The sequence below is a fragment of the Oncorhynchus tshawytscha genome, linkage group LG21 (assembly GCF_018296145.1).
Source record: "Oncorhynchus tshawytscha isolate Ot180627B linkage group LG21, Otsh_v2.0, whole genome shotgun sequence".
In the NCBI taxonomy this organism is placed as follows: domain Eukaryota; kingdom Metazoa; phylum Chordata; class Actinopteri; order Salmoniformes; family Salmonidae; genus Oncorhynchus; species Oncorhynchus tshawytscha.
This window is the reverse complement of record NC_056449.1, coordinates 6,678,095-6,704,776: the sequence shown is the minus strand read 5'-3', so window position 1 is coordinate 6,704,776 and position 26,682 is coordinate 6,678,095. Positions and strand designations below refer to the sequence as shown.

Below are 26,682 nucleotides of genomic sequence, written 5' to 3'. Positions count from 1 at the left end.
TCCCCCTCTTTTCTCCCTTTTTCTCCCCCTCATCTCCCTTTTCTCCCCCTCCATCCCCCCCCCTTTTTCCCCCTCTCTTCTCATTTTTACTCCACCTCTCTCTGCCTCTCTTTCAACCTCTTTCTCCCCCTCTCTCACCCTCCCCACTCTCTCTTCCTCCTCTCCCACCCTCTCTCTCCCCCACTCTCTCCACCTCTTTCTCACCAGTGTGGAGCATGACTTCAGACAGCAAGAGGGGAGGTTCCAGCCAGTGATGGAAACTCTAGATGGGGTTTACGATGTCCCCCTCCCTGTCCCCAAACCTCCCACCTCCCGCCCCAGCGCCAAGGCCCGTGTCAAGAAGCTACGCAAGAAGTGTTTCTGGTGGCTATAGATACACATCCTGTCGCCGGGGGTACAGTCGCCACGGAGAAGTTGCGGGCTGCTGTTACCAAGGGGATTGGACAGGTGTGTGTTGATGGACCATGGCGACTGTTCCTGTGTCTTTGATGTTGCTATAGGAACTGTACACCTATTATGGTAGCTGAGCTACAGAGATGCTACACCTTAGAAACAGTTGGAGTGTGGATAACATGGAGAACAATAAGTTACCATGGACAACTCTATGAGGTGTGGACCAACTGATAGAGTTCAAGTCTTGGGATCACTGCTTACTGGATTTTAAAGAGACACTAAACTGAGTGACTTTGTCCCTGACCAACAGAGTTACTGTGCTACTGTGCTAGGTTGGACACATAAGGGACACGGTTTAAGAGTGTCTAGTGGTGACTCTGTTAGGTCAAAGGTCCCAGTGCTTGAACATAGATGAGCACCTATTCACATTCCACGACCTACAGAGTGACCAGTCCATCTACAATCCCTTTCAGAGAGTGACAGGCCACGTAACCAATCAACACACGCTTCCACCAGGATTCTCCCGCAATACGCAAAACAAAAAAAGTTACTGAGTCATACTCAGCACAAACAATATACACACACAGTATAGCAGTAAACACATCACTTACACACACACACGCACACGCACACGCACTACAATTATATCCACTCTACACTATGAGCTTTCATTTTTCCACAGCGCTATTGGCTAAAACACCAGCTCAACCAATAATAATCTCAACCTTTCCTTCCAAGACCACACCCTATTTACTGTTTAACCAATAATCAGCCCCGGTCCCTAACCTGCCACATCAGTGCTTTTTAATAGATCGCTCTTCCCATCCCCATGTGTGATCTCCCACAATGCTTTTCTCTTCCTTCTCCTCTCGCTGTGTTGTTTGCAATAGTTATATTGGGATCCAATAAAAGATGTGTATTTTAAACAGAGCAGATCATTTCCTGCTTGAACAGGGGTTCCCTATTCCCATGACGACACACCTAAAGCACTATTGCCCACCACCATTCAGGATGAAGCTGTGGCACTCTGGAGGACTGGTCAAAGCGGATGGAGGGCTATAAGAGGGCTACAACGTGCTATTTCAAAGGGTAGAATAAAGGTCACTAAACTGGAAGAAAGTCTACAGACTGAAACAATCAGTAGTTTCCCAAATACTTCCTGTGTTTTAGACCCTCCTATAGCTTGGGGGGGAATTGCTCGTCTCCCTTCAAGTAAACACTAAGTAAACAACTCCATCGTTTTTAGCCAGAACCCAATTTTAAGCCGTGGCCCAAACTGAATTGGCCACAACCCACCAGCAGGACACAAATAACAATTTGTGAAACATTAAAAGGACTGAAGAGAAGGATTTAGAAAGCAGCCAGTGTGCGGCGGTACTCTGCGATCGAAAGCAGTGGGGCAATTCTTTTCCATGGAGGGGCCACATTGGAATATATTATTGCCATCGCGGGCCAGAACCATAGTACAGGGTTAAACATCATGTGTATGACTGTGTTGACAGATATAGCTACAGTAAATCACATCCAGAAATGCTACTTATTTGACTTTTTAACATGTACAGAAATAAACCACTTCCATGTTCTCCTTTTGGTAGGTATTCTCATTGTTAAGCGTGTAACGAACAGGGAAAAGTACACTGTGCATTCAGCACCACGGACAGAACCCTTGTTAACGGGTATGCACAAACACACAAGACAGAGAGAGAGCTCAACATTACATTTAAACTACTCAATCAGCGTGAGGAGTGAAGTCTCTGATGGGCATTGACTAGAGCAGTGAAGTCAGGTATAGTTTCTGACGTCGCTAATGAGCAGGATTGCTGAGAGGTGAGAGTCAGTAAGAGACGATCTGTGCCTCGACTTGTTATATTTCATCACTGAAAATGTCTGTTCACATACATAGGTTGACCCAAACAGTACAAACATCTTCTGAGCATGACTCCTAATCTTTGGAAAGTTTTGTTCATCGAGAGATGCATTAGAACCTCGTCAGTGACATTGTTTTGAATAGCTCTCCAATCACTGCATCAGACTGAAGCTCGATACGCTCAAGTTGCAGGTCAGTGGGAGCGTTTTCCACGTTGAAGGTGAAAGGAGAGGAATCCAACAGCATGTCCTTTTCCAACACTCTGAAATCGTCAAAAATGACGAGACAACTCACTGTTCAAAGCAGAAGCAGCGATGTATACTTCTCCCGCTGGTCATCTGATAGGGAACAGACTAGTAGTGTCATCTGATAGGGAACAGACTAGTAGTGTCAGAAGGTGGGTGAGATTGTTGTGATCTGATAGGGAACAGACTAGTAGTGTAGGAAGGTGGGTGAGATTGTTGTCATCTGATAGGGAACAGACTAGTAGTGTCAGAAGGTCATCTGATAGGGAACAGACTAATAGTGTCGGAAGGTCATCTGATAGGGAACAGACTAGTAGTGTCAGAAGGTGGGTGAGATTGTTGTCATCTGATAGGGAACAGACTAATAGTGTCGGAAGGTCATCTGATAGGGAACAGACTAGTAGTGTCAGTGGGTGGGAGAGATTGTTGTCATCTGATAGGGAACAGACTAGTAGTGTCGGAAGGTCATCTGATAGGGAACAGACTAGTAGTGTCGGAAGGTGGGTGAGATTGTTGTCATCTGATAGGGAACAGACTAGTAGTGTCAGAAGGTCATCTGATAGGGAACAGACTAGTAGTGTCAGAAGGTGGGTGAGATTGTTGTCATCTGATAGGGAACAGACTAGTAGTGTCAGAAGGTCATCTGATAGGGAACAGACTAGTAGTGTCAGAAGGTGGGTGAGATTGTTGTCATCTGATAGGGAACAGACTAGTAGTGTCAGAAGGTCATCTGATAGGGAACAGACTAGTAGTGTCAGAAGGTCATCTGATAGGGAACAGACTAGTAGTGTCGGAAGGTGGGTGAGATTGTTGTCATCTGATAGGGAACAGACTAGTAGTGTCAGAAGGTGGGTGAGATTGTTGTCATCTGATAGGGAACAGACTAGTAGTGTCGGAAGGTCATCTGATAGGGAACAGACTAGTAGTGTCAGAAGGTGGGTGAGATTGTTGTCATCTGATAGGGAACAGACTAGTAGTGTCGGAAGGTGGGTGAGATTGTTGTCATGTGATAGGGAACAGACTAGTAGTGTCGAAGGTGGGTGAGATTGTTGTCATCTGATAGGGAACAGACTAGTAGTGTCGGAAGGTGGGTGAGATTGTTGTCATCTGATAGGGAACAGACTAGTAGTGTCGGAAGGTGGGTGAGATTGTTGTCATCTGATAGGGAACAGACTAGTAGTGTCGGAAGGTGGGTGAGATTGTTGTCATCTGATAGGGAACAGACTAGTAGTGTCAGAAGGTCATCTGATAGGGAACAGACTAGTAGTGTCGGAAGGTGGGTGAGATTGTTGTCATCTGATAGGGAACAGACTAGTAGTGTCAGAAGGTCATCTGATAGGGAACAGACTAGTAGTGTCAGAAGGTCATCTGATAGGGAACAGACTAGTAGTGTCGGAAGGTGGGTGAGATTGTTGTCATGTGATAGGGAACAGACTAGTAGTGTCGAAGGTGGGTGAGATTGTTGTCATCTGATAGGGAACAGACTAGTAGTGTCGGAAGGTGGGTGAGATTGTTGTCATCTGATAGGGAACAGACTAGTAGTGTCGGAAGGTGGGTGAGATTGTTGTCATCTGATAGGGAACAGACTAGTAGTGTCGGAAGGTGGGTGAGATTGTTGTCATCTGATAGGGAACAGACTAGTAGTGTCAGAAGGTCATCTGATAGGGAACAGACTAGTAGTGTCGGAAGGTGGGTGAGATTGTTGTCATCTGATAGGGAACAGACTAGTAGTGTCAGAAGGTCATCTGATAGGGAACAGACTAGTAGTGTCAGAAGGTCATCTGATAGGGAACAGACTAGTAGTGTCAGAAGGTCATCTGATAGGGAACAGACTAGTAGTGTCAGAAGGTCATCTGATAGGGAACAGACTAGTAGTGTCAGAAGGTCATCTGATAGGGAACAGACTAGTAGTGTCAGAAGGTCATCTGATAGGGAACAGACTAGTAGTGTCAGAAGGTCATCTGATAGGGAACAGACTAGTAGTGTCAGAAGGTCATCTGATAGGGAACAGACTAGTAGTGTCGGAAGGTGGGTGAGATTGTTGTCATCTGATAGGGAACAGACTAGTAGTGTCAGAAGGTCATCTGATAGGGAACAGACTAGTAGTGTCAGAAGGTCATCTGATAGGGAACAGACTAGTAGTGTCGGAAGGTGGGTGAGATTGTTGTCATCTGATAGGGAACAGACTAGTAGTGTCAGAAGGTCATCTGATAGGGAACAGACTAGTAGTGTCAGAAGGTCATCTGATAGGGAACAGACTAGTAGTGTTCAGAAGGTGGGTGAGATTGTTGTCATCTGATAGGGAACAGACTAGTAGTGTCAGAAGGTCATCTGATAGGGAACAGACTAGTAGTGTCAGAAGGTCATCTGATAGGGAACAGACTAGTAGTGTCAGAAGGTCATCTGATAGGGAACAGACTAGTAGTGTCAGAAGGTCATCTGATAGGAAACAGACTAGTAGTGTCAGAAGGTCATCTGATAGGGAACAGACTAGTAGTGTCAGAAGGTCATCTGATAGGGAACAGACTAGTAGTGTCAGAGGTCATCTGATAGGGAACAGACTAGTAGTGTCAGAAGGTGGGTGAGATTGTTGTCATCTGATAGGGAACAGACTAGTAGTGTCGGAAGGTGGGTGAGATTGTTGTCATCTGATAGGGAACAGACTAGTAGTGTAGGAAGGTGGGTGAGATTGTTGTCATCTGATAGGGAACAGACTAGTAGTGTAGGAAGGTGGGTGAGATTGTTGTCATCTGATAGGGAACAGACTAGTAGTGTCAGAAGGTCATCTGATAGGGAACAGACTAGTAGTGTCGGAAGGTGGGTGAGATTGTTGTCATCTGATAGGGAACAGACTAGTAGTGTCAGAAGGTCATCTGATAGGGAACAGACTAGTAGTGTCAGAAGGTCATCTGATAGGGAACAGACTAGTAGTGTCAGAAGGTCATCTGATAGGGAACAGACTAGTAGTGTCAGAAGGTCATCTGATAGGGAACAGACTAGTAGTGTCAGAAGGTCATCTGATAGGGAACAGACTAGTAGTGTCAGAAGGTCATCTGATAGGGAACAGACTAGTAGTGTCAGAAGGTCATCTGATAGGGAACAGACTAGTAGTGTCAGAAGGTCATCTGATAGGGAACAGACTAGTAGTGTCGGAAGGTGGGTGAGATTGTTGTCATCTGATAGGGAACAGACTAGTAGTGTCAGAAGGTCATCTGATAGGGAACAGACTAGTAGTGTCAGAAGGTCATCTGATAGGGAACAGACTAGTAGTGTCAGAAGGTGGGTGAGATTGTTGTCATCTGATAGGGAACGGACTAGTAGTTTCAGAAGGTCATCTGATAGGGAACAGACTAGTAGTGTCAGAAGGTCATCTGATAGGGTACAGACTAGTAGTGTTCAGAAGGTGGGTGAGATTGTTGTCATCTGATAGGGAACAGACTAGTAGTGTCAGAAGGTCATCTGATAGGGAACAGACTAGTAGTGTCAGAAGGTCATCTGATAGGGAACAGACTAGTAGTGTCAGAAGGTCATCTGATAGGGAACAGACTAGTAGTGTCAGAAGGTCATCTGATAGGGAACAGACTAGTAGTGTCAGAAGGTCATCTGATAGGGAACAGACTAGTAGTGTCAGAAGGTCATCTGATAGGGAACAGACCAGTAGTGTCAGAAGGTCATCTGATAGGGAACAGACGAGTAGTGTCGCAAGGTGGGTGAGATTGTTGTCATCTGATAGCGAACAGACCAGTAGTGTCGCAAGGTGGGTGAGATTGTTGTCATCTGATAGGGAACAGACTAGTAGTGTCGGAAGGTGGGTGAGATTGTTGTCATCTGATAGCGAACAGACCAGTAGTGTTGCAAGGTGGGTGAGATTGTTGTCATCTGATAGGGAACAGACTAGTAGTGTCAGAAGGTCATCTGATAGGGAACAGACTAGTAGTGTCTGAAGGTGGGTGAGATTGTTGTCATCTGATAGGGAACAGACTAGTAGTGTCAGAAGGTCATCTGATAGGGAACAGACTAGTAGTGTCAGAAGGTCATCTGATAGGGAACAGACTAGTAGTGTCAGAAGGTCATCTGATAGGGAACAGACTAGTAGTGTCGGAAGGTGGGTGAGATTGTTGTCATCTGATAGCGAACAGACCAGTAGTGTCGCAAGGTGGGTGAGATTGTTGTCATCTGATAGCGAACAGACCAGTAGTGTCGCAAGGTGGGTGAGATTGTTGTCATCTGATAGCGAACAGACCAGTAGTGTCGCAAGGTGGGTGAGATTGTTGTCATCTGATAGCGAACAGACTAGTAGTGTCAGAAGGTCATCTGATAGGGAACAGACTAGTAGTGTCGGAAGGTGGGTGAGATTGTTGTCATCTGATAGGGAACAGACTAGTAGTGTCAGAAGGTCATCTGATAGGGAACAGACTAGTAGTGTCAGAAGGTCATCTGATAGGGAACAGACTAGTAGTGTCAGAAGGTCATCTGATAGGGAACAGACTAGTAGTGTCAGAAGGTCATCTGATAGGGAACAGACTAGTAGTGTCAGAAGGTCATCTGATAGGGAACAGACTAGTAGTGTCAGAAGGTCATCTGATAGGGAACAGACTAGTAGTGTCGGAAGGTGGGTGAGATTGTTGTCATCTGATAGGGAACAGACTAGTAGTGTCAGAAGGTCATCTGATAGGGAACAGACTAGTAGTGTCAGAAGGTCATCTGATAGGGAACAGACTAGTAGTGTCGGAAGGTGGGTGAGATTGTTGTCATCTGATAGGGAACAGACTAGTAGTGTCAGAAGGTCATCTGATAGGGAACAGACTAGTAGTGTCAGAAGGTCATCTGATAGGGAACAGACTAGTAGTGTTCAGAAGGTGGGTGAGATTGTTGTCATCTGATAGGGAACAGACAGTAGTGTCAGAAGGTCATCTGAAAGGGAACAGACTAGTAGTGTCAGAAGGTCATCTGATAGGGAACAGACTAGTAGTGTCAGAAGGTCATCTGATAGGGAACAGACTAGTAGTGTCAGAAGGTCATCTGATAGGAAACAGACTAGTAGTGTCAGAAGGTCATCTGATAGGGAACAGACTAGTAGTGTCAGAAGGTGGGTGAGATTGTTGTCATCTGATAGGGAACAGACTAGTAGTGTCAGAAGGTCATCTGATAGGAAACAGACTAGTAGTGTCAGAAGGTCATCTGCTAGGGAACAGACTAGTAGTGTAGGAAGGTGGGTGAGATTGTTGTCATCTGATAGGGAACAGACTAGTAGTGTCAGAAGGTCATCTGATAGGGAACAGACTAGTAGTGTCAGAGGTCATCTGATAGGGAACAGACTAGTAGTGTCGGAAGGTGGGTGAGATTGTTGTCATCTGATAGGGAACAGACTAGTAGTGTCAGAAGGTCATCTGATAGGGAACAGACTAGTAGTGTCAGAAGGTCATCTGATAGGGAACAGACTAGTAGTGTCAGAAGGTGGGTGAGATTGTTGTCATCTGATAGGGAACAGACTAGTAGTGTCAGAAGGTCATCTGATAGGGAACAGACTAGTAGTGTCAGAAGGTGGGTGAGATTGTTGTCATCTGATAGGGAACAGACTAGTAGTGTCAGAAGGTCATCTGATAGGGAACAGACTAGTAGTGTCGGAAGGTGGGTGAGATTGTTGTCTTCTACTTGGTGGGTCAGGAGGAGTCATTTTCCCTTGAAGGCTTTGACAAGGCTGTACATCTGATGTGCAAAAAGGCCCTTCTCTTGTAGTTTGGAATTCAGTTCATTCCTGAGGGCCATGATGTCCACAGTGAAGGAAAAATCAGCCAACCATTCTTTATCTTGCAGTTGAGGGAAATCCACATATTTTCCTTTCATTTGCAAACACTCAGGTCCCACACCCTTTTAAGCACCTTCTCCAAACTCAACCATTTCACATTTGTGTGGTAGGGGCGATCTGCATGACACGACTCTGTCTCTTCCAACAGTGAGACAAAATGCCTGTGGTTTAAAGATTTTGCTCTTATGAAGTTTACCACTTTAGTGACTGTATCCACAACATGGCTCATTTTCAGAAAACATTTACAGAGCACCTCCTGATGAATATTGCAACGCAATAAAATAATTTTCTGATCTGGGTTCAGCTCAGCTACTTGATCTTGCATCCTTTTCAAAAGGCCCAACGTTTTTTCGGGCACCCATCAGTGGTCCCATTGGATAACTTTTCAAAACTCATTCCCAGCTTTGCCACACACTTATTAACCTCCTCCAATAAATCTTTCCCTGTAGTTGTGCTCTTCATTGACTGCACTGAAGCAAGCTCCTCTGTCATTTCAAAGTCTGGGGTTTTGCCTCGTAAGAATATCAACAACTGCGCCGTGTCACGTGCATCACTGCTCTCATCCAATATCAAATACGTTTTTCACAACTTTGCTATCGCAAATTCTTTACGAGATCTGAGCATGATTCCGCGGGCCGTATTGAATCAGGTCGCGGACCATATACGGCCCCCCGGGCCGGCCTTTACCCAGGCCTGTTCAAGATGATCTATATGTGCACAACTTACAGTAGGAGGTAGGATTGAGACTTGGGAAGCCAGTATGGGAACCCAAGCCAGCTTGTTTGGAGCAAAACCCTGCATATGTGTAATCTCTCCAGCAGCATGGTGGGCTGGTCACCAGTGGGGCTAACGCTTAGGAGGGTCATTTGGATAACTCACAATCAGGGCATGCTCACGGCCCATGGTAATGACCGTACGGTTGATGGTCCTGAGGAGACTGGCCACAATGTCCTGAATATGCTGGAACGTCTCACCCTGAGAAAGAGAGAGAGAAGAGAGAGAGAGAGAGAGAGAGAAAGAGAAAGCAGGGTCATGAATCAGTTGGACCAAAAAGACACATTCCTGTCAGTTTCTTGGATAGAATCATATGCATGCCCTAAACTGCGCTCACTACCATTGTTCATCGGCTCTTTTTTTTTTTTAGATCTCTGCCAAAGAAAATTCCCCAACCTTCTCCAACGCACTCCGTTTTCTCTCTCTGTGCCTCGCCAAAGTAATTCACTGTCCCCCGATACAAAATGTCCCCAAAGGAACAATAATAAAGTCAGTAACAGCCCCTGTCACCGCACATTTCTGACTGTTACTTATATGTAGGGGTTCCCAAACTTTTTCCCTCAGGCCCGCCCCCCCCTTCCAGCATTGGGAAACATCAAGTGCCCCACCTGCACGCGCCATGTCGATTTCTATGGGCAAAAGCACTGTTCATGACACAAACTGTTAACACCCCTCTTGTTGGCGGAGAGAACATTTTGCAGGTTTAAAGCTTATTACCTGGAATTCTACACATTTTGTCATGGGGCTCAGAGAAACATTTAGCTGTTTTAAAGCTCATTTTCTTGCAATTCTATACATGTTGCCATGTCTAATGTGTAGTCATGTGACATGTGAGTGACTCAAACACTAACATCAACATAGCTAAAAACCTGTTAGCTGACATGGGCTAGTTGATCTGGACATTTCGGACAAGTTATACATATCTCTCTAAGGTCCACAATGACTGACATGACAAGAGGAACCGATGACGCACTACCCAATTTTCGAAATTGCACCTTGTGCATTCTACGATTACAACTTTCAAGAGTTAAAAAAAAACATTTAAAAAAAACATGGGACCAACACTTTACATGTTACTTCAAATCAAATGTTTTATTGGTCACATACACGTGCTTAGCAGCTGTAATTGCGGGTGTAGCGAAATACTTGTGTTTCTAGCTCCGACAGTGCAGTAATATCTAACAGTTTCACAACATATACCCAATTCACACAAATCTAAGTAAATTAATATATAAGAATATATAATTAAATGGATGAGCAATGTCAGAGCGGCATAGACTAAGATACAGTAGAATATAATAGAATACAGTATATACATATGAGTATGTAAAAGAAATATGTAAGCATTATTAAAGTGACTAGTGTTCCATTAAAGTGGCCAGTGATTTCAAGTCTATGTATATAAGGCAGCAGTCTCTAATGTGCTAGTGATGGCTATTTAACAGTCTGATGGCCTTGAGATAGAAGCTGTTTTTCAGTCTCTCGGTCCCTGCTTTGATGCACCTGTACTGACCTCGCCTTCTGGATGATAACGGGGTGAACAGGCAGTGGCTCGGATGATTGTTGTCCTTGATGATCTTGTCCTTCCTGTGACATTGGGTGCTGTACGTGTCCTGGAGGGCAGTAGGTTCAGGCACTGTCTGCCCCCATGTGATGCATTGGGCAGACTGCACTACCCTCTGGAGAGCCCTGTGGCTGCGAGTGGTGCAGTTGCCATACCAGGCAGTGATACAGCCCGACAGGATGCTCTCAATTGTGCATCTGTAAAAGTTTGTGAGGTGGTTTTAGGTGTCAAGCCAAATTTCTACAGTCTTCTAAGGTTGAAGAGGCACTGTTGCGCCTTCTTCACCACACTGTCTGTGTGGGTGGACAATTTCAGTTTGTCAGTGATGCGTACGATGAGGAACTTTCCACGCCGAGGAAGCTTTCCACCTTCTCCATTGTGGTACGTTGATGTGGATAGGGTGGTGCTCTCTCTGCTGTTTCCTGAAGTCCACGATCATCTCCTTTGTTTTGTTGACGGTGAGTGAGAGGCTATTTTCCTGGCACCACACTCCCAGAGCCCGTCAAGAAGTCCAGGATCCAGCTGCACAGGGCGGGGTTCAGACCCAGGTCTTCGAGCTTAATGATGAGATTGGAGGGTACTATGGTGTTGGATGCTGAGCTATAGTCAATGAACAACATTCTCACATAGGTGTTCCTCTTGTCCAGATGGAATAGGGTAGTGTGCAGTGCGCAGTGCGATGGCGATTGCATCGTCTGTGGATCTTTTGGGGAGGTAAGCAAATTGAAATGCGTCTAGGGTGACAGGTAAGCTAGTCGTTTAGTTCAGTTACCTTTGCTTTCTTGGGTACAGGAACAATGGTGGCCCTCGTGAAGCATGTATGGACAGCAGACTGGGATAGGGAGAGATTGAAAATGTCCGTAAACACACCAGCCAGCTGGTCTGCGCATGCTCTGAGGACGCGGCTGGGGATGACGTCTGGGCCGGCAGCCCTGCGAGGGTTAACACGCTTAAATGTCTTACTCACGTCGGCCACGGAGAAGGAGAGCCCACAGTCCTTGGTAGCAATGTGTTATCCTCAAAGCGGGCAAAGAAGGTGTTTAACTTGTCCAGAAGCAAGACATCGGTGTCCGCGACGTGGCTGATTTTCCTTTTGCAGTAAGTGATTGTCTGTCGACCCTGCCACATAAGTCTCGTGTCTGAGTCGTTGAATTGCGACTCCACTTTGTTTCTATACTGACGTTTTGCCTGTTTGATTGCCTTGCAGAGGGAATAACTACACTGTTTTGTATTCTGCCATATTCCCAGTCACCTTGCCATGATTAAATGCGGTGGTTCGCGCTTTCAGTTTTGCACAAATGCTGCCATCTATCCACGGTTTCTAGTTAGTGTAGGTTTTAATAGTCACAGTGGGTACAACATCTCCTATACACTTCCTGATAGAACTCAGTCACCGTATCAGTATATTCATCAATATTATTCTCAAAAGCTACCCGGAACATATCCCAGTCCACGTGATCAAAACAATCTTGAAGCGTGGATTCCGATTGATCAGTATACTCTACTATAAGTCGCCTCCAACTTCGTTGTAAAGAATTTGGCACTACATCCAACTGGCCTCACAACTGCAGACCACGTGTGTGGGCCCCATGATGGCGGTAGGGTTATCGTATGGGCAGGCATAATCTAAGGACAAACAACACAATTGCATGTTATCAATGGTAATTTGAAGGCAAAGAAATAGCATGATGAGATCCTGAGGCCCATTGTGAGGCCTATTTTTTTTTTAAAGGTATCTTTGACCAACAGATACATATCTAGATCCCCAGTCATTTGAAATCCATAGCTTTCATCACATGAACTGTAAGTCAGTAAAATCAATGAAATTGTTGCATGTCACATTTATATTTTTGTTCAGTATATACAGTACCAGTCAAAAGTTTGGACACGCCTACTCATTCAAGGGTTTTTCTTTATTTTTTAAAACAATTTTCTACATTGTAGAGTAATCCAAACTATTAAATAACACATATGGAATCATGCAGTAACCAAAAAAGTGTTAAACAAAAAATATATTTCATATTTGTGATTCTTAAAAGTAGCCACCCTTTGCCTTGATGGCAGCTTTGCACACTCTTGGCATTCTCTCAACTAGCTTCATGGGGTAGTCACCTGGAATGCATTTCAATTAACAGGTGTCCCTTGTTAAAAGTTAATTTGTGGAATTTCTATTTGAGCCAATCAGATGTGTTGTGACAAGGTAGGGGTGGTATACAGAAGATATCCCTATTTGCTAAAAGACCAAGTCCATATTATGGAAAGAACAGCTCAAATAAGCAAAGAGAAACATCAGTCCATCATTACTTTAAGACATGAAGGTCAGTCAATCTGGAAAATTTCAATTACTTTGAAAGATTCTTCAGGTGCAGTCACAAAAACCATCAAGAGCTATGAGGAAACTGGCTCTCATGAGGACCGCCAGACGAAAGGAAGACTAATAGTTACCTCTGCTGCAGAGAATAAGTTCATTAGAGTTAACTGTACCTCAGATTGCAGCCCAAATATATGCTTCACAGGGTTCAAGTAACAGACACATCTCAACATCAACTATTCAGAGGAGACCGTGTGAATCAGGCCTTAAAAACGGTTCTACCCAAACTAGTTCTAGCCATATCAACAGTGTGTATGTGCCAAAAGAGAGAGGAAGAATAATTGAATAATTAATGGCAAGGATGTGTGTGTGTGTCATCACAGTGTGTGTGGCCTGTCATGTATATGCATGATTTAAAGGGATTGATTTGGGGCAGGCAGGCATGATTAAATTAAATTAACATTTCTGACTTGAGTCACTGGATACAGTCAAGGTAAACAGAGCGGAGGTAGAGTGTCATCACACACACACACACGCAGGTTTGATAGAAGCAGCTGTGCCTATAACTGAATGACTAAATCTGATTGCATTGTTTTTGTATCGTCTCTCTCCCCCAAACCCACACTCACGTTGACAAGCACACACAGACACCCTCGCCTCAGTAAATCAGAGGCACACAATGCTTCCTCTTCCTCAAACAAACTCTTTCTCACAACCCCTCCTGCAGCATCACACCCAAGCACATTCACGTGCACCCACACACACACACAGTGTGTTATTCCCCAGGACATTCGCATCGGTCTCTCCCCTCTCTAGATCAAAGAAATGTTTGGCGTGACAACTTAATCAGGTACCCTCTAAATCCCCACGGCAATCACTCAGTCTGCAGCGCAGTGAGGAAGCATCTAGAGGAGAGAGATTGAGGTGATGAGAGAGAGAAGAGGGAGAGGAGAGAGATGGAGATGGAACGAGAGAGACAGAGGGGAAATAGGTATGGACAGAGGGAGGGAGGAGGGAAAGAGAGGGGAGAGATGGTGAAAGGAGAAGGAGAGGAGAGAGATGAAAAAATAGAGGGGGCGAGAGAGGAGACCGAAGAGAGACTGTGTAAATGAAATGGAGCACGCAGAACTATGCAAACCCCTGGCGATACCTTCTCTCTGCTCCATCGTTTGTCTTCTCTCCTTGCAAATTGTTTTTCTCTTTTTCTGTGATGGATCTCTCTTCCGCCTTCCGTACTCTTTCTCTCTCTTCCATCTATAAGTATTCAATTTTATCCACCCCATAATCCCTCTCTTCATCTCTCTATGAATTGTGGTTTTATGTATTATCCCCCCTCTTTCTCACTCACAGATCTAATCCCTCATATTTGCTCTTTTTGTCTGTGAGACACCAGGCAGATTGACTTGTCTGTAATCTGAGTGTTGATACACAGGGGTAGGGAGATTTTATATTGGCACGGTTGCGTCTGGGACGGAAAAATAATCACTCCATATGTTGTAAAGCTCTCCCAAGCGCACCAAAGCCAGGACTCGCTAAGACTTAAGGGATTCAACGCAGTAGATTAAACTGCTAGAGGCAGAGAGGCTCTAAACCCGGAACACATACCGTACCTCTAGGCTACCTCTGTCTGTCTCTGATGTAAAGTCACAGTTCACCCTCAAACTCCCTTTAAGTTAATTTGCTTATCCGTCCCTCCATCTCCCTCTCTTTCTCTTTCCTTCTCTCCCTCTCCTTCTCCCTCACCCCCTCTCCCGCTCTCTCTCTTTCCTTCTCTCCCTCTCCTTCTCCCCCCACCCCCCTCACTCTCTCCATATTTTCTCAGGATTCATTAGTGCTAACAAAGTAAATAAAGGGAAAACAGTCCTAACTTCCCGTTAAAGGCTCTGTGGGCTGTCAACAAATTGCTTAAGCAATTAAACAAGCCGCTGTAGGATATTGAAGTTGTGTGTTTGTTTTTCACTTTGTGAGTGGGTGGGTGCGTTGGATAGCAGGTTGTACAACGTACGTGTCAGCAGGTGAGCTCAGTGATTGATCTACTAAACACTATGTCACCATGTGTGTGATTGGTAAGTGCCCCAGAATGAAGCTTTCTGATGAATCAGTATCAATCCATCACATTTAAGTTACAACGCCCTTTTACATTTACATTTGAGTCATGTGGCAGACATTCTTATCCAGAGCGACTTACAGTTAATGCATTCATCTTCAAATAGCTAGTTGAGACAACCACGTAATCACAGCAAACACGTTTTCAGCAAAGTCAGTTAAGTGAGCCGTCTTGAAGTCCGACTGTTTAGGGTCAAGAACATCACTCTTAGGGAGAAAGTTGGTCATAGACAGCACATTCAAGTGTTTTGGAAAGAAAAGAAAGAAGGGATACGGGTATGTCGTTTTTGACGCCAGAGGGGTCGAGGGTTGGTTTCTTGAGGAGGGGAGCGACTCTGGCCAACGTGAAGTCAGAGGTGGCACAGCCAGTGATAAGGGATGAGTTGATGTGAGAGGTGAGGAATGGGAGAAGGTCTCCAGAGATGGTCTGGAGAAGAGAGGAAGGGATGGGAGAAGGTCTCCAGAGATGGTCTGGAGAAGGGAGGAAGGGATGGGAGAAGGTCTCCAGAGATGGTCTGGAGAAGGGAGGAAGGGACGGGAGAAGGTCTCCAGAGATGGTCTGGAGAAGGGAAGAAGGGATGGGAGAAGGTCTCCAGAGATGGTCTGGAGAAGGGAGGAAGGGATGGGGTCGAGTGGGCAGGTTGTTACGTCGCTGGAATCACTAGTCGCAGGATTTCATCTGGAGAGAAAGCGGTCAAGGTGTAGAATAGTCCTGTGCGAGTGGGACCAATGGACTCAGTGGGTGGCGCAGTGGCCTAGGGCACTACTGTGCCACCAGAGACCCTGGGTTCGAGCCCAGGCTCTGTCGCAGCCGGCCGCGACCGGGAGGTCCATGGGGAGACGCACAATTGGCTTAGCGTCGTCTGGGTTAGGGAGGGATTGGCCGGTAGGGAAATCCATGTCTCATCGCACACTAGCGACTCCTGTGGCAGGCCGGGCGCAGTGTGTGCTAACCAGTTCGCCAAGTGCACAGTGTTTCCTCTGACACATTGGTGCGGCTGGTTTTCGGGTTGGATGCGCGCTGTGTTAAGAAGCAGTGTGGCTTGGTTGGGTTGTGTTTCGGAGGACGCATGGCTTTCGACCTTCGTCTCTCCTGAGCCCGTACGGGAGTTGTAGCGATGAGACAAGATAGTAACTACTAACAATTGAATACCACGAAATTGGGGAGAAAAAGGGGGTAAAAAGTGGCTCTAGCAGCAGATACAGAGGAAGAGAAGGTAAAGCAGAGGGAGTGAAAGGATGATAGGTCCTGCGGAGGTTAAGTTTTCCTCCATTTTCGCTCAGCTGCCCGCAACCCTGTTCTGTGAGCATGCTGTAAGCTACTCAGCCACGGAGGGGGAGGGGAGGGCTGTGTCGGAACGGGGAAAGTAAGAGTCAAAGGATCAAAGGAGGAGCAACAACTTTCAAAATACATAAATGCAGAATACCCTCTTGAAAACCTGAATGCTGACATGCAAAACATTGTGGGACTATATCAACAATGGACGAATAAAACAAATACCAAAAGATAGTTTTTAGGTGGAATTTTCCTTTAAGCTCAGACTATATCCAAGCATGGTGCTCTCTGATTGGTCAGTGTATCAGTAAGCTGTGTTCTGATAGGCTGTGTGTGTCTCACCACATTGTCTCTGCTGAGGACCTCCAGGATGTTGTTGAGCAGCTCCACGCTGTTCCTCCGGTCGTCATGAGGCCCCTGACCCATGTCCTTCAGCGTTTCGCTTAGCTCCCGAAGCATCATGGGTAGCAGGATGTCCCGGCACTCTGAGGGACACAACACATGTTAAGGATGGTCAAGTTCCATCCACATGGACAGACAACTCAAGCATGCACACACACACACACGCGGGTGGTCAAACAACAGTACACATGCAGTATGCAGGGAGTCTAAAACTGCACAACCACACACAACACTTAAAGTCAATACTCTCCCCTCTCTACTCCCTCACTATTTTTCCTCACCTCCCTCTCTCTCTCTCTCTCTCTCTCTCTCTCGCCGCAGGTAGACTCAGCACATTAAAAGCTCATTTAGGCAGAATCTCGTTAGAGTCATTATTAACAGAGAGTAGGCAAGGCCTGCTGAGACAGACTGGGTCAGACCTAACACTCAATCACTGCACTGAGAAAGAGAGAGAGGACAGGTGGGAGAGGGATAAGGGAGAGGGAGGAGAGGAGAGGGGAGACAGGGTTAAGAAAGAGGAAGAGGAGGCGAGAGGGGGAGGGAGAAGGGAGGGGGGAAAGAAAAAGAGCGATGGAGGACACTGCCAAAAAAAATAACACAGCTCAGTGATACACAGAACGCCGGCATAAACCGAGGGAGATAAATGGAGAAAGAACAACAGAAACTGCTACTGTTTATGTGAACAGCGAGAGTAAGAGATAAGGCATAGTGTCAAATCTCATCTTTTGTAAACATCTCCAAGCCAAACTGACCACTTTTCCCCTACACAAGTACTTCGCAAACATATTGGGCTACAATACAACCCAGCTGGCTGGTGATCCATGAAATAGTAAGTAAGTTAGCCTTGTCCAAGCCAGAATGGCCCATAGAGCACGAGTACATCTCGAGTTTCTGCAACGTGAAGCAGCTTGATGTACAAGCACACCTCCTGGACAGGACAGCAGTCTGAGACAACATTTATTAAACACAGGTGAGAGGCAGAGATGGGATGAGGGGGTGAGAAGGAGCTCAAATATAAAAAATAAAAAAAGTGCTGCCAGGTTCTTTAATCACAGTGTTACTGTACCAGCCAAAACCAAAATAACAAAATCACACAGCAAGCCATTTTCAAGGCCAGGCCACTTCACCTGTGTGTGAGTGTGTGAGAGTGTAGTGAGACAAAAAAGGCCCCATATGTATTCACCTACGACACATATAAAGGGATTGGATGGTGAACAACAGGTCTTGTGAGATAAATTGAAATGAGGTCAAATCCTAAACTTTGGCTAGAGGAGACCATTTCTAATCTTCACCCACCAAGTACACACCAGGGTTGTGCTCAATTCAGAATTTTGGAATTAAAACTCAAATTGAATTGGATACACCCCACAGGATCATTTGAGTTTGAGTGACAGAAAGTGGAATTTAACGCAGTGCAATTAAAATCATTTCCACACAGAACATGAGAGTTTCATTGAATCTGACAGGTCAGAATACAGCATATCTGTCACACCCTGATCTGTTTCACCTGTCTTTGTGCTCGTCTCCACCCCCCACCAGGTATCTCCTATCTTCACCCATTATGACTGGAACGAATTGCAAAAATTGCTGAAGTTGGAGACTTATATCTCCCTCACTAACTTTAAACATCAGCTTTCTGAGCAGCTAACCGATCGCTGCAGCTGTACATAGTCCATCTGTAAATAACCCACCCAATCTACCTAACTCATGCCCATATTGTTTTTATTTACTTTTTTGCGCTTTTGCACACCAGTATTTCTACTTGCACATCATCATCTGCTCATCCATCACTACAGTGTTAATTTGCTAAACTGTAATTACTTCGCTACTATGGCCTATTTATTGCCTTACCTCCTCACGCCATTTGCACACACTGTATGTAGACCTTTCTATTGTGTTATTGACTGTACATTTGTTTATTCCATGTGTAACTCTGTGTTGTTGTTTGTGTCGCACTGATTTGCTTTATCTTGGCCAGGTCGCAGTTGTAAATGAGAACTTGTTCTCAACTGGCCTACCTGGTTAAATAAAGGTGAAATAAAATCAATAAAAAATTATTCCCTGTGCATTTATAACTGCATTTTCTGTTTGTCTGTTCGTCTTGTCCCATCAAGTCCTACCAGAGTGATCCCGTGTTTCCTGTGCTCTAATTTTAGTTGTTCCTAGTCTTCCCAGTTCTGACCTTTCTGCCTGTCCTGACCCTGATCCTGCCGTTCTGTACCTGCCTGACTCTGATTTGGATTACGACTCTTTGCCTGCCTTGACCCACCTTTCGCCTGCCCATTTCACTGTAATAAACTCTGAGACTCGTACTATCCGCCTCCTGTGTCTGCATCTGGGTCTTAGCCTAAGCCGTGATAGTACGAACTGGCCCTGACTGACCCAGCAGACCCGGACCAGCTCCGCAACACTGTCTCCTCCCAAGGAGCCTCCATTGGAAGACAAGGAGTTACTTCAAACCCTTAAGGAAGGACTCCAGAACTTGGCAGAATGCCACGACTGCATTTTCAGAGCATTGCTGGAGCAATTCCGTGGATATTCTACTAGACACCAAGCCTCTACAGTAACCCCCCAGACTCTCAATAACCCCGATATCAGCCTCTACGGTAACCCCCAGACTCTCAGTAACCCCGCTACCAGTGGCACTTCTCCCCAGCCTATCCCGGCTACACTGGAGATCCAGAAACATGCTAAGTGTTTCTCTACCAGTGCTCCCTCATCTTCGAGCTGCAGTCCTCTTCGTTTCCCTCGGATCACTCGAAGATAGCGTATCTTATAATGCTGATGTCCAGGAGGGCTCTCGCCTGCGTGACAGCGGTGTGGGAGCAACAATCCACCGTTTGCCTCACTCTGGAGGAGTTCGTGGCGGAGGTTAGGAAGGTGTTTGATTCTCCGTTGTCCGGGAGAAAGGCTGCACGGAAGCTACCATAGTGTGGCAGACTGCGCGGTAGGGAGTGTTCATTCATCTGCCTCTCCCGCCTCTCCCGCTCTTCTTTGTAGAGAAGAAGGACAAAGCCCTGAGCCCGTGTATCGACTACCGGGGCCTTGAAGACATCACAGTTAAAAAACGCTACCCTCTACCACTCATCTCCTCTGCTTTCGAACCTCTTCAGGGTGTGACCGTCTTCTCAAAGATGGACTTTCGGAACACATACCATCTGGTTTGGATACGGGAAGGAGACAAGTGGAAGACAGCCTTTAACATGGCTAGTAGGCACTATGAGTACTTGGTTATGCCATTTGGACTGACAAACACTCCCGCTGTGTTCCAGGCCCTGGTCAACGATGTGCTCCGGGACACGCTGTACCGGTTCGTGCTTGTCTACCTCGACGACATCCTTGTCTTCCCGTTCAACTCAAGAGCATGTCCTCCACGTCTGACAGGTCCTTCAGCGTCTCCTGGAGAACCAGACTTTTGTTAAAGCGGAGAAGTGTGAATTCCATCGCTCCACCATCTTCTTCCTAGGATACGTCATCTGTGCAGGACACATACAGATGGATCCAGACAAGGTGAGAGCAGTGGTGGATTGGCCTCAACCCACATCCAGAGTGCAGGGTTTCCTGGGATTTGCTCATTTCTACCGCCGCTTAATCCAGGCTTACAGCACCCTTGCTTCCACTCTCTCAGCACTCACCTCTCCCAAGGTTCCGTTCACATGGTCTCCAGCAGCTGACCAGGTGTTCTCGAACGTCAAACATCGATTCACTACAGCCCCCATCTTAATCCGTCTGGACCCATCCCATCAGTTTGTGGTGGAGGTCGATGCCTCGGATGTCGGAGTGGGGGCCATCCTGTCCCAGTGTTCTGCCCAGGACCAAAAGCTGCACCCCTGCGATTGTCTTTCCCATCGTCTTACCCCTGCTGAGAGGAACTGTGATGTGGGTAATCTAGAACTCCCCTCCGTCAAGAGGGCATTGGAGAAGTGGAGGCACTGGTTGGAAGGAGCGGAACACCCATTCTTAGTGTAGACTGACCATAAGAACCTGGAATATCTCCACACCGTCAAGTGCCTCAGCTCTATTCAGGGCCCAACGTGGTCCAAGAATGTGAAGCCTGATGCACTCTCAAATTTGAATAGCCCCGCTGTTACCCCGTCTGACCCCGAGACCATCCTCTCTACCTCCTGTCTGGAGGCTGCACTCGTCTGGGGTATAGAGGGCCTGGTCCGTAAGGCTAACCGGATGTTTTTCCCGGAGTCTTCCTGTTCCCCGGTCCTGGAATGGGCACATTCCTCGAGACTGACCTCCCCCAGGCTCCCGTCAGACCCTGGCTTTCATTTGATGATACTTTTGGTGGCTTTCCATGGTTCCCGATGTCTCCTCATTTATCGCCACCTGCACTGTGTGTGCACAAAATAAGCTCTGGCTGGTCTTCTTCATCCACTCCCTCTTCCTCACCGCCCCTTTTCCCATATATCCTTGGACTTTGTTACTGGTCTTCCTCCGTCAGATGGCAACACCATTGACCTGACGTTAGTGGATAGGTTTTCTAAAGCTGCCCATTTTATTCTCCTTCCCAAGTTACCCTCAGCCAAGGAGACAGCTCAGCCCATGGTGCAGGACGTCTTCCGGATCCATGGATCCATGGTCCTCAGTTCTCGTTCTGTAAGGCGTTCTGCACCCTCATTGGGTTGTCGGCCAGCCTGTCCTCTGGTTTTCACCCCCAATCTAACGTTCAATCTCACAACCTGGAGGCGGCTCTTCGTTGCCTCGTCTCCGCCAACCCCACCACCTTGAGCAAGCAACTTGTGTGGGTGGAATATGCCCGTAACACCCTTCCCTGCTCAGCCACTGGTCTCTCGCCCTTCGAGTGTTCCTTGGGATATCAGCCCCTTCTCTTCCTTGAGCAAGAAGTCAGCATACCCTATGCCCAGATGTTCGTCTGCCTCTATCTCCGTACCTGGAAGAGAGCCCGGGCTGCTCTTCTGAAGACCACATCCAGTAAGTGGAATGGCTTCAAACACATGGAATCGAGCTGCCCTCCCCAATTAAGTTGCCACCGACCTCCTGTGGTATATTTGTATAGACTATACGTAATATAGAATATAATAGGCATTTGAATTTCACTGAATTGAATTATATTTCCTTTCATTCAAATTCGATTTGCAATTCTGTATCCTGTCTACTACTTCAATTCAGCAATTCAATTCAAATTCAAGAATTGAATTGGAATTTGAGGCATTATCTATTCAATTCTAAATTGAGCATCACCCTGTTAGACACACAGACATGTACACATAGCCTGAAGTACTAATCTTTATTCAGTTCTAAAACTGGTGTTTACTCTGTTAGTCTCTGTTTTTGCGTATTCGTGTGTGTGTGTGTGTGTGCGCGCGCGCATACACGATGTGCGTGTGGGTAGTGCTTGTGTATGTCTAATTAAGTAGAAATGGACAGCCATCTCTGGCTGGCGGGCAGTGGTGGTAAACAGCCATGATAAATCAGCAGCCAGCTGAAAAGCTCCTTTCCATTTTTCATTTCACGCCACCGAGTCACAGCCAACACAATAAACTATCTAGCATGGTAATAAGGTGCCATTTCAATTACTATTTCTTCCTCCCCTCCTCTCTCTCTCTCTCTCTATGGTTAGTTGTCATCCCTGGCTCAAAGTCAGATTGAGAAGGGGAGAATGAGACGGTAATAGGGGAGACCAACCCTGGAACAAACCGTTAAATGTACAGGGTCGGAGAGGACTGGTGATAGGCCAACTCACTCTGACTGTGTCCTTCTGTCTGTCTGGTTTGTTGGACTGATAAGTGGATAGACAGAGAGTTCTGGATTAAGTGACTGATTTATTTGTCATTATGCCGTGTCTGTCCTCTTCCTCAAACCCCACCCACAGACTGTACGATTTTAGCCATTTTATGCCATCCCAAACAAATTCGTAGGTTTTGTCTCGTTCAGTGTGACAGGGTCTACATCTGCTGATTAAGTACCACTACGTGGCGGGCCATAGGTTCCGACAAAGTTCTGTCAGTGTCAGAATAGTCTTAACTTTATTGTGTAGTGTGGCTGGTGTTACAAGCAGATCCCAGTGACTGACCAATAGTCAGAATAATATCTTTATAACATTCACATGCCGTGCAAGAAGCAAGATTTTTGACGGAAGCTTATTCTGATTCTGAGTTGGGACATATAGCGTTTGTTTGTGAAGACTGTGCACACTTCCAGTGTTTCCGAACTCACTTCCCTCGTGCATAAGCATAGAGAGAGGCTTGCGCTGCTTGTGCTGGCACATTTCCCAGAATGACAAAACTCTATTCTTACTTCTCCACCCCCCCCCCACACACACACACTCCCAAATTCATCACCCAACCGTTTCCATAGTAACTAATCATTGCATTTGGGATGGGTTCAGAGCTGTGATCAAAGATGATTTGGGCAGATCAGGTAGAACCCCACAGTATATGCTGCTAGTTCTAGCTGTTTTCGTTTGGGGTGCTCATATGCATTACTGATGTATAGAGTCAAAATACACATACTGTAGGTATGGTCTCATACCAACATGGGCATTCAAACACACACACACACACACACACACACACACCTACATATCAGGCATGACTACCATACTTATTATAATAATGTGGTAGATATTATTGTGGTTCCTTTCATAAGAGAAAGCCCTGCAGGGACAGACGTATAATTGCTCTGTTTATGATAAATATCTTTGATTACTATCTGATTAATATCTCTGACTGACTTCTAATCTGCCTTTTTCACAGATGAATCTGTAGCTGGGGACATCAAAGACTGAACCAGTACACCTGCCACACACCCACACCCACACACAAACACACACACACCACTCCAGATTCAGTAGCATAAAGGTAATACAAATTTTCTATGGAACAGATGGGTGAATATGTGCCAATCACATATCTATAATGTTGTTTACTATGCTGAATATATGGAATGCTGAGTTCACTCTGCTATGACTACCTACCAATAGCAGTACAGAATATTATATAGCACGCATGTACAATGGGTGTTCAAAACATTAAGAACACCTGCTCTTTCCATAGACATAGACTGGCCAGGTGAAAGCTTTGACCCTTATTGATGTCACTTGTTAAATCCACTTCAATCAGTGTAGATGAAGGGGAGGAGACAGGTTAAAGGATTTTTAAGCCTTAAGACAACTGAGACATGGATTGTGTATGTATGCCATTCAGAGGGTCAATGGGCAAGAGAAAAGATTGAAGTGCCTTTGAACTGGGTATGGTCGAAGGCAGTGTTGTAGTACTCGAGACCAGTCTCGGTCTCGAGTCTGGTCTCTGGACCACATGAGTGTCTCGGTCTTGTCTCAGTGTCAGATACATGTTTACTCGGTCTTGACTAGCGGGGTAAAAACCTAAATTATTAGCTCCCATTCAGTCAGAGTATAAAACCACTTTTCCAGGCCAAAAATCCCCACTCCTTTCATGACACATTAACATCTGACTATTGAATCCTGGGCTTCCTACTTTACTCCTAACATTACTGTCCTTTACTTTAGTTGAAAAATATCCTCAGACTTTGTCAGAACTTCCTTAATTCACTGGTAGGGAATATTTGAGGAACAAGTTGAAGCACTAACTATTAGTAAGGGGACACTGGGGACCGAAAGTATGTGGACACCTGCTTGTCGAACATCTCATTGCAAAATCATGGGCATTAAAATGGAGTTGGTACCCCCTTTGCTGCTATAACAGCCTCCTCTCTTCTGGGAAGGCTTTGCTGCAGGGACTTGCTTCCATTCAGCCACAAGAGCATTAGTGTAGTTGGGCACTGATGTTGGGCGATTAGGCCTGGCTCACAGTCGGCGTTCCAATTCATCACAAAAAGGTGTTAGATGGGGTTGAGGTCAGGGATCTGTGCAGACCAGTCAAGTTCTTCCACACCAATCTCAACAAACCATTTAATGAACGATTTAATGAAGCTTCCAATGAACAGTTCTTGTGCTGCCACATGTGATAGATATCATTGTATGTGTGACGCACACAAAATGTATGGTCACATTTGTGTTTATGTATTGTTTATTTGTATTGGGCAAGAATACTTTTACTGAAATCATTGCAGTGTATTTAGAATACTGTTGGCCAATAGGGGACAGTTAGATGTGTTTGCTCCACACTGGGACTAAATGCTATCCTGCACCTGTGTGTCCTCATACAGTGGCTTGCAGAAGAACTCACCCCCTTGGCATTTTTTCAATTTTGTTGCCTTACAACCTGGAATTAAAATTAATTTTGGGGGGATTTGTTTCATTTGATTGCCTACCATTTGATTGCCTACCACAAAGTGCCTACCACTTTGAAGGTGCAAAATATGTTTTATTGTGAAAAATAAGACAAAAGACCAAATCAAATCAAATCAAACCAGAAAACGTCAATACTTTGTAAGGACACCTTTTGCAGCAATTACAGATGCAAGAGTCTTGGGGTATGTCTCTATAAGCTTGGCACGTCTAGCCACTGGGATTTTTGCTCATTCTTCAAGGCAAAACTGCTCCAGCTCCTTCAAGTTGGATGAGTTCCGCTGGTGTACAGCAATCTTTAAGTCATTCCATAGATTCTCAATTGGATTGAGGTCTAGGCTTCGACTAGGCTATTCCAAGACAATTAAATGTTTCCCCTTAAACCACTCGTGTTGCTTTAGCAGTATGCTTAAGGTCATCATCCTGCTGGAAGGTGAACCTCCGTCCCAGTCTCAAATCTCTGGAAGACTGAAACATGTTTCCCTCAAGAATTTCCCTGTTTTTAGCGCCATCCATCCTTCCTTCAATTCTAACCAATTGACAGTCCCTGCCGATGAAAAACATCCCCACAGCATGACGCTGCCACCAGCATGCTTCACTGAGGGGATGGTGTTCTCAGGGTGATGAGGTGTTGGGTTTGCACCAGACATAGCGTTTTCATGATGGCCAAAAAGCTACATTTTAGTCATATCTGACCAGAGTACATTCTTCCATATGTTTGGGGAGTTTCCCACGTGCCATTTGGTGAACACCAAACGTGTTTGCTTGTTTTTTTCTTTAAGCAATGGCCTTTTTTTTGGCCACTTTTCCATAAAGCCCTGCTCTGGGGAGTGTACGGCTTAAAGTGGTCCTATGGACAGAAACTCCAATCTCCACTGTGGAGCTTTGCAGCTCCTTCAGGGTTATCTTTGGTCTCTTTGTTGCCTCTCTGATTAATGGCCTCCTTGCCTGGTCTGTGAGTTTTGGAGGGTGGCCCTCTTGGCAGGTTTGTGGTGCCATATTCTTTCCATTTTTTAATAATGGATGCTCTGTGGGATGTTCAAAGTTTCTGATATTTTTTTATAACCCAACCCTGATCTGTACTTCTCCACAACTTTGTCCCTGACCTGTTTGGAGAGCTCCTTGGTCTTCATGGTGCCGCTTGCTTAATGGTGTTGCAGACTCTGGGGCCTTTCAGGACAGGTGTATATATACTGAGATCATGTGACAGATCATGTGGTGGACTTTATTTAACTAATTATGTGACTTCTGAAGGTAATCGGTTGCACCATATCTTATTTAGGGGTTTCATAGCACAGGGGGTGAATACATAAACACGCACAACTTTTCCGTATTATTTTTTGAAACAAGTAATCTTTTTATTTTCACTTCACCAATTTTGACTATTTTGTGTATGTCCACTACATGAAATCCAAGTCAAATTTAAATTACAGGTAAAGCAACAAAATAGGAAAAACGCCAAGGGGGATGAATACTTTTGCAAGTATTCACATAGTTTTGTAACTTGCCTGTTGAAGTGATTGTAATGGTTTGAAACAACACAGTAATTGTAAAACGTTATATTAGACAGAAAACGCATGTTGAGTGTAAAATGAAAAGATGGCGGTGCATTCCTTTGATTAAAAAAAAACGATTTGAAAAAGAGACTCCTGAAAATATCCTAACGGGTTAGAGAATTTAATGTTGCAACTGTGAT

General features: G+C 45.5%; 2 protein-coding genes across 3 annotated transcripts in view; one reads left to right on the top strand and one right to left on the bottom strand.

Moving 5' to 3' along the window:
* LOC112220797 overlaps positions 1 to 1,975 on the top strand; it is a 41,429-nt gene extending 39,454 nt beyond the window's left edge. For both annotated transcript variants that reach the window (XM_042302940.1, XM_042302939.1), the window contains exon 4: positions 208 to 1,975. In XM_042302940.1, coding sequence (XP_042158874.1) covers positions 208 to 373 — 166 coding nt within the window. In that variant the 3' untranslated portion in view covers positions 374 to 1,975. The remainder of the gene's footprint in view (positions 1 to 207) is intronic.
* The window catches only part of LOC112220473 (dedicator of cytokinesis protein 2), a 186,137-nt gene that overhangs the window by 97,854 nt on the left and 61,601 nt on the right, over positions 1 to 26,682 (bottom strand). The window contains exons 26-27 of the mRNA XM_042302941.1: positions 16,688 to 16,830; positions 9,194 to 9,289 (exon numbers count right to left, since the gene is read on the bottom strand). Of these exons, the coding sequence (XP_042158875.1) occupies positions 9,194 to 9,289; positions 16,688 to 16,830 (239 nt within the window). The remainder of the gene's footprint in view (positions 1 to 9,193; positions 9,290 to 16,687; positions 16,831 to 26,682) is intronic.